This window comes from Nicotiana sylvestris, chromosome 4, assembly GCF_000393655.2.
Source record: "Nicotiana sylvestris chromosome 4, ASM39365v2, whole genome shotgun sequence".
Lineage (NCBI taxonomy): Eukaryota > Viridiplantae > Streptophyta > Magnoliopsida > Solanales > Solanaceae > Nicotiana > Nicotiana sylvestris.
In genome coordinates this window covers 181,686,429-181,694,203 of record NC_091060.1, presented here as the reverse complement: position 1 = coordinate 181,694,203, position 7,775 = coordinate 181,686,429, and the positions used below count along the sequence as shown (strand labels likewise).

The window sequence follows — 7,775 nt, the reverse complement described above, 5'->3', positions numbered from 1 at the left end:
TACGCCCAAATCTCTCAAGCTACAACTAGCGAAGTCCGCCCATCGAGCTCGTCCAAAATACAACATCGATAGGCGGAGGGACTAACTGTATGAGTCAAAATCTGACTAAGGGAATCCGACACGAGGAAAAATTACTAAGAGGTGATTAGGCCGGGGTTGAATAAATAATTAAAGGAATTCACTGCCGAGCTGTTGGTTATGGCCGAGGTTGAATGCTTAAGTCAATAGTAACGACTAGTTTTGTAATAAGATATTTGAGAGAATATTCCATTGAATATTCTCTGTGTCTGTACTTTAGGTCAGATTAAGGGTATGTCTCATATAAATAGAAAGGTAAAGAGAAGGTGAAGGGCATATAATATTCTATATGATAAAAACTCTCTTGAAAAGTTAACTCTCTAGTAAAATACAAACATTGACTTTCCAAAGAGATTCGATTTGCTGTTTATTATACATTTCCCACATCAGATCCGAGAAAGTGTCTAATATTGTCTTAGTCATTTGTCTTACATCATTGTTAGAAAGAGGAATCATCCACCTCATCCAATATTGGGTGAATCATTCTCTCTATTTATATTTAGTGCCATTTATTGTATTTATTACTTATTATTGTTCTCATCCCATTAGTAAAAAAAGCTTGTGAAATTATATGCTCATTTGGGGAACAAAGCAGACATGTAGGACAAAACAAAACATATTACATTAACTTTAAGGGTCGTGTTCCCAGTTTATCGTGTATTTCGGCGTACAATCTTAACAAGAATTTCAGGGGGGGAAAGAACAGTAAAAGTTGTTAGAGTAGTTAGTGTTTGATGGTAGTATTTGAGAAGAGGTTGTTTTGTCCCTCGTTGAAAAAAGAAAGAAAGGAAGAGGTATTTAAAAATACTTCTTTGTTTTATATAGTTTGAATATTTTGAGGGTGTTTTGGAGTGAAATTGAAATTTCACTATATTATTAACAGTCAAGATTGGATACTTGGACACTTGGGCAATTAAGTAGCCCGAATTAATATTTTAGCCACCCATTATTTGATTAATTAAAAACGTTTTAGCCTTTAATTTCAGAAAAACTTTTTTATTATTTTTTTTAAAATTCAAAAGAAGGTGGTTATTGGTTTTAAAAGGTGCGTATATGAAGAGATGAGTCTGTTAATTCCAACACACTCCTAGAGGTATTATAAATACCTATTTCATCTCCAAAACGAGATCATCTGAAACTTTCATCTCTTTCTCTTCTACTTATTTTCTACAACTCACAACTATTTTGTTCTTGTGATAAATTCGAGTTAGTTACTGAAACTCGGATTTCAGAGGCTTTGTAGAATCCTGGAGGAATTCTGCCATAATCCCTGCAGCAACGAAATTGGGAGGCTTAAATTCCTTAAGGACAGTGCTACACTATCAAGGCCTAATTATTTCGTCCCATATTCTATTATAATTTCTAACAGTAATTGTTCAAAATAGACAAGTCGTCTTGACATAATTTTGAGTATACACCGCATACTGGAGGCACCGTGGTAGTAAAGTAAAGATAAAAGAGAGTCCTTAATTTACTCACACTTCTCGTCATATGGTAGGACATATCCCCATCTTTTGAACTACCATATCTCCTTTTAACTTAACTGAATATCCAACAGACTAGTGCTCACACGTCCTAGCAATTAAAGAAGATTTATAAGAACTAAGCTAATATTGACAGTTAAATAGATAATCTTCCTTGGATTACTTGTTTCTGAATCAAATATCTAAACGTCCAACTTTGTGGTAACCAATAAATGAACTTATCGGGAGTACTGCTCTTCATGCAGGATCTGACTAGTTTCCTTTGAGTTTCCGGTAGAGATCCCATGACAGTTTCAAGTAGTCCATCCATGCTCAGAGACATATCTTTTGCGAAATAGTATATGATTTTGGGAAGATAAATCCTTGTATCCTTGTTAATACAAACTGTACCTCGTATAAACTCCTCTTTTGCTGCCTTAAGATCCTGAAATACATTCTTCGCTGTGTAAACCCGGATCTGCATATGCCCAGCAGATTCCACAGTCAGATTGAAATTCATTCTCACAATGCACATGGTGACACTGAATATTCATGCTAATAATGCAAAGTCCATAAAATGTTTTAGCTAGCTTGCAGGAACATTACCGCAGGATCAGAAGATGCACCCAAACAGAGTGCAAAGTGAACAAGTGGTTCAGGGTACTCAATGGCATAGGTGTGTCTGGAATTTCCTGCCACAAGCTTTTTCCCTGGAGAAAACAGCGTCTGTAGCCACTGCATTAATATTGTGTTAGAGAAGCCATTAGTCCATATATAAAATATACATTAATATAGAATTTTGAAACAGTGATAGCAAGGCACGCTACAAAGATCCTCCCTCTTTGTTTTAGACAATTTTTTCCCCTATCCCACTCTTTTGCATGTAAAATGCTAGTCCATATGGGTCAGTGATAGCAAGGCACGCTACAAAGATCCTCCCTCTTTGTTTTAGACAATTTTTTCCCCTATCCCACTCTTTTGCATGTAAAATGCTAGTCCATATGGGTCATTAATCTCATATCATCAGGATCTGAATTCAAAAGTTACAACGTCGGAGATGCAAAGCTGGAACGGGAATACACTTTAGAAAAAAAAGAAGTTGGATAAGACAATGCGCAAGTTGTGTAGCATAAGTATGCTTTAACAAGCTTTACTTGTTTGTTTTCATCTGCATTTTTCTTTTCTTATCATGTAAACCAGGTTACCATCACTATGCTGTTGTGCACTCGTAGCAAAACTGAAGACAGCAACACTATGAAAGTCATGTTCATCCAGCATACTAGTTCAAGTTCAAGGATAACAAGTGTTAGAAATTACATTTGTACTTTACTGGCATCTCCCCCTTGTCAGAGCACGCCTTCCTCAAACTGACGAGGACAAAATATTAAGCAAATATTACCAAGCATCTTTTTATCAAGTACTGTATGCAAATATTCCCAAGCATTTCTGATTTCTCTAACTAAAACAGCATCCGGCAACAATTCATTACTTAAAAAATAAAGAATCCAGTCAGGTAAGATGGCAAAAAAGAAGAATCTAGAAGTACGACAGAAACCTATGTGGTTTTATCATGGAATTACATATGCATGTGAACTTAGTAGTAATAAGATGTTGCTAGAATTAAGCATACCGGTGCAGAATAGTGTGGTCGTATCCCTAATATGGAGCTCTGTATAACATAAGCATTTACGCAATGCCCACCCACATTATAAGCTGCCTGCAATATTTTTACAACAAATCTCAAATTTCCTAATATTATATATAGACTAGTAAATATAATTAAAAGTAGGCTATTCCTTTTACCTTCAAGATTGAAGGACTTCTGACAGAATTTTGAGTTCCATAGGCTAAATAAGCCTGCGAAGAAATCATATAGTACCTCATAACAGGTCTCAAAAGGAAAGATAAAATAGTTAAAAAGAAAGACAAACAGTGTAACCACCAGATTAGGAGGCCAAGAGGCCATATCAAATGTTAGTCTTGACTCTTGACCAACGAGTGCAGGAATAGTCGATACAAGTACAAATTATAGTTAGCCAATTGAAAGGAAGTATATTGCATTTCATAATGGCACTTTATATGATTATTGAACAGCACATTTAGTCCTGGTATGATACTGGTGTACTGCCGATGAGAACTATAACTGAGAGTGTCATTCTCCCAACAAGAATATGAAAATTGAAAAGGTTGAAAATCTAAAGCAAAAGCGCTACCTTAGATGATTTTGTAGATTCGTAAGTTCTTTCCATCAATATATGGGATAATCCAGATCATTTTGTTTTAAGGTAAAATGAAGTATTAAGTTAATGTTCAAGAGAAACTTTAAGAAAATCATACATGCATCACCAGGGCATTGTGAATATTGATCCAAAATGTTAGCTTTTCTTCACGCTTCATGTTTCTTGGGTCAACCTTTTCAAGGCTCTTAACCAGTGACCTGCAGATCATAAAATTAGTAAGAATAAACTTCTAACTATATTGAGTATTTCCAGATTGTTTCTTGTCATTTCTCCGTTTAGAAGTTGCATCTGCTCTTTAGCCGTGATTAGTGGAGAAAGGGAGGGAGAGGAGAAAAACAACCTACACAGTTGAAATAATCTTAGATGTTGTAAAACTTACAATTTACAATTAATTTTTCTCCCAGATGGTACCTTTATGGTTTTCAAATTAATAGAGAGAAAAGGATGAGAAGTTCAAACTGGTCGATTTATATAGGTAAGCTTCTCAAGCAGTTCTTAACATGCGTCTCTTAATCAAGCCCACACTAGCAGGTATTGGAGGTCCTAATACTCTTAAAACTCTAGAAATAGTATTAAATTTGAACTACTTGCGTTTGAAGTGAATAACCTGAACTTATGCAGCATTGTTGTGGCATAATTGAAACTATCGTCATCTAGACAAATCTTCATAACTTCTATCATTGTAGAATATGGCTTATCATCTTTACAGACTTCAAATTCATATTGCTCATTGCTATCCTCATTGTGATGTGGGCTCAAGCTGCCAGAAAGATTTCTCGGAGAAAATGTGCTCGATGATGACAATGATGAAGTAGAAGAAACTGATAACCCCTTTTGAGCTAGAATTTCAGGGTTGGCAAATTTGCAGTATATACAAGATATGCATCTGACTATTTCTTCAGACAGCCTATCAGGATAACTAAGAATTTCATCCATGCGAGAGGCACTGAGATGATCTGCAAGGCTACGGTGGACAGAATCAGCAAACTTTTCCTGCAGTTACTCATAATAGACACTTTGTCACTCATTTATGCCTCGAGGAAAGACAACAGAGAGAATTCTAACTGCAATAACATATAATGTAACACCAATTTAGTTATATGTAAATGTTCAGAAGTTGGATGTATAACCCTTCTAGATGATGACTTCTTAGCAGTCTGCATCTGATCACTTGAACCAGCCAAAGCAGATGCAGTGGAGATTCGATCATATTGGTCCGTATCACATCTTGACATATCTAGTTCCACACTGGAATATGATTGGTCAGTTGTACACTGGGTAGGTGAGTCTATCTTGCCCTGTAAATGGCTTTTCTGAGTTTCCAATAAAGCTGGGAGATTCTGCTGAAAAGCTGCCCGATAAAGTGAGAGTAGGTATCGTTCCAAACGCAGTATTTCAATTTCGAGAGTAGCAATCTCTTTCATCAATTCCATGGAACACTGCAAGGAAACACAGTTGCGCTGAAAAAGGAATTGCATATTGGAAAAAGAAAAGTACCACAGAAACTGTAATGCCATTAAGATCCTTCAAATATGAGCAACAAAGTCATGACAGACTCATTGATATCATGTCCAATATTCCAATATCAGACAAAATGTAAAGGAAGTGGTTGAGAGTTAAGATGGGGCATAGTTGCATTTTTTCATTCATGGAACAGAATACTAAAAAGATAACTGTGCCACAGATGATCACACAATATGATACTTAGGAAACACTCTCTTTACTTGAAATACCAAAAAGTGTTTCATATATAAGGCATGGTTGAGCTTGAAGTTTGCTGAACTCTGACACCTGAAGCAATTAGTTAATCATGAATCTAAGAATCTGAAAGCCAGCTTTCTCCATACAACAATGTAATACAGCAGTTATAGAAATCAGATTCATTTTGAATATAGCAAATATTGGACTCATTTTGGATGCAATGGTTCCCTTAGCTATGTCGAATTTTTCCCCATCTACGAGAACAAAGAGTGGAGATAATGGTTATGGAAGAAAAGATAGGAGACGATAACAAACCATAGGTTTCAATTGGTGGCAATAAAGTGATGTTTGAGGAAAGCATAAAAAAATGGATACACGCACAGACACATAAATTAGACAAATCATGAGGTCAAACTTATGCTCAGCCATTTAAGAAAAGATTAAATTTAAATTCTATCTTAACTCATAAGGTTTCAGATACAGCCAAGAAAGAGTTCACATTCCCCAGTCAACAAGAGGATCAAGTAGCATTAATTTCCCGAAAGAATTTGAATGTTCAATACCAACGCAGAGCAACAATATATCAACAAAAAAAGAAGTTGCATGTGTCCAAAGATGGACAGACATTGAATCAAAATGTTGCTCCTATTTTTTAGAGTTGTCTAAAAATTAAACATCTGCCAGGAAAGCAATATTTACAGATTAGATTCTTTCTTAGAACAGCACACAATTGCTGCATACAAAGTAGTATAATTTTTCATGGATTAGTTAGCTGAGAACACCATAACTCTACTACATGATGTCACTGGCCTGTGGCATGAAAGCCATGTATAACGAGTACCTCGAATTTTGGAGTTTCATTTGAAAGAGAGGGAGTATGAGAGTGCTCCTTCTTATAATCCCAGCAAAAAGAAGAGTGATCAACTAGTGGTCTCTCCGCATGGACATCCTGTAAGAAGGCACTCTGTGATCATTAGGCAGTGCAGCTAGGTAAACAAAATCACTCTGAATGGACTTGAATGTACTTAATCGAGTTAACGGGTGATCCAATTGGCTTTTGACCAGGAATCAAAATCTGTAATCTTATTACAATAAGGTGAGCAAAGTGGGAAGCGAAGGAAACTGCTCAGCTACTTATGGGCATTGTACCATCTTAATCGCTATCATTAATGGAATCAACCATTTCTAATGCCACACTTCCAGGAAAAGCTCGAATGAATTTGAGCAAGAAGAAAGGTTAGAGTCAAAGACTTACATGGTGGGAAGGTCGGGGCGACATATTGAGCACATGATCCCAGGGCAGCTTATGGCCACCAGCACTTGTACTGTAATCAAGAATGAATCGAGTCATGTAAAGTTGATAATTAATTAAAAAGCTTCTTAGTAATTAGTAATAGATAGAGAATGGAGAGTGAAGAATACGTAACCGGTAAGATGGAGAAGAATGGCAAGGAGCAGGAGAGGGGCAATCCAGCTGCAGCATCTTTCACCGACAGAAGCAGTTATAACTTGTAGCTACAATAGGAATAGGAAGAGGAATAGGAATATTGAAATATCTTGTGTGTATATATGTAAATCATTGAGTTTGAGAGCTGGCAAGGCCCAGGTTTCGCAGGGAATTGACAAAGAAAGCGGAGAAGATGGAGTAGGGATAGGGAAAGTGAGTGTGAGAATTTAGTGGGTAAACCAAATGCATTAAATGCCCACAGTGTATTACTATCATCAATGTCAGTGAGCATTTTATTTTCTTACAGTATTACAGTATATTGTATTATTATTGTTGGATTTAGAGCTAGAAATAAATATAATACAGCATAGCATGTAATGTCTAATTAATTACTATTTGCACTCCTCCCAGGGCAATAGTGAACTGGCCAACGTGAAAGGGTCCCCCAATACTTTATGAATGGAGAAACACACATTTATAATATTCCCTGACTATAATTTGTAGCAAAGCAACAACCACTTTTTCTAAAATAATAACTCCTATTTTTTTTTCACGCAAATAAAAAAAAAACAATTCTTACAACATACACAAAGTTGTTTCCAGAAAAATAAAATAAAACCATCCAAAGACCACCTAATAAAACACATTTACCGATGTATATCTGTAAGATAAATAAAATAAAATAATTGTAATAACATAGCAGCAACAACAATAATACTAGCAATAATTACACATGGTGGGGCGATGGTGTTTAATTGCTGATATACAACAACAACAATAACGACCCAGTATAATCCCACAAGTGGGGTCTAGGGAGGGTAATATGTACGCAGACCTTACCCCTAC

The 7,775-nt window shown here is 36.0% G+C and overlaps 1 protein-coding gene across 2 annotated transcripts; it reads right to left on the bottom strand.

Annotated features, from left to right (window-relative positions):
* Positions 1-1,426: 1,426 nt before the first annotated feature.
* Positions 1,427-7,093, bottom strand: LOC104235935 (uncharacterized). 2 transcript variants are annotated; one of them, XM_009789772.2, is made up of 10 exons: positions 6,910-7,093; positions 6,738-6,807; positions 6,324-6,431; positions 4,912-5,220; positions 4,389-4,774; positions 3,879-3,978; positions 3,345-3,398; positions 3,172-3,258; positions 2,148-2,276; positions 1,427-2,019 (listed from the first exon to the last, which is right to left on the bottom strand). In XM_009789772.2, the coding sequence occupies exons 1-10, from the start codon at positions 6,963-6,965 to the stop codon at positions 1,699-1,701; spliced, it is 1,620 nt and encodes a 539-aa protein (XP_009788074.1). In that variant the 5' UTR covers positions 6,966-7,093; the 3' UTR covers positions 1,427-1,698. The 2 variants fall into 2 exon arrangements, with proteins under 2 accessions (XP_009788074.1, XP_009788077.1); XM_009789775.2 differs by lacking the exon at positions 6,324-6,431 and having other exon boundaries at positions 6,910-7,068.
* Positions 7,094-7,775: the final 682 nt, after the last annotated feature.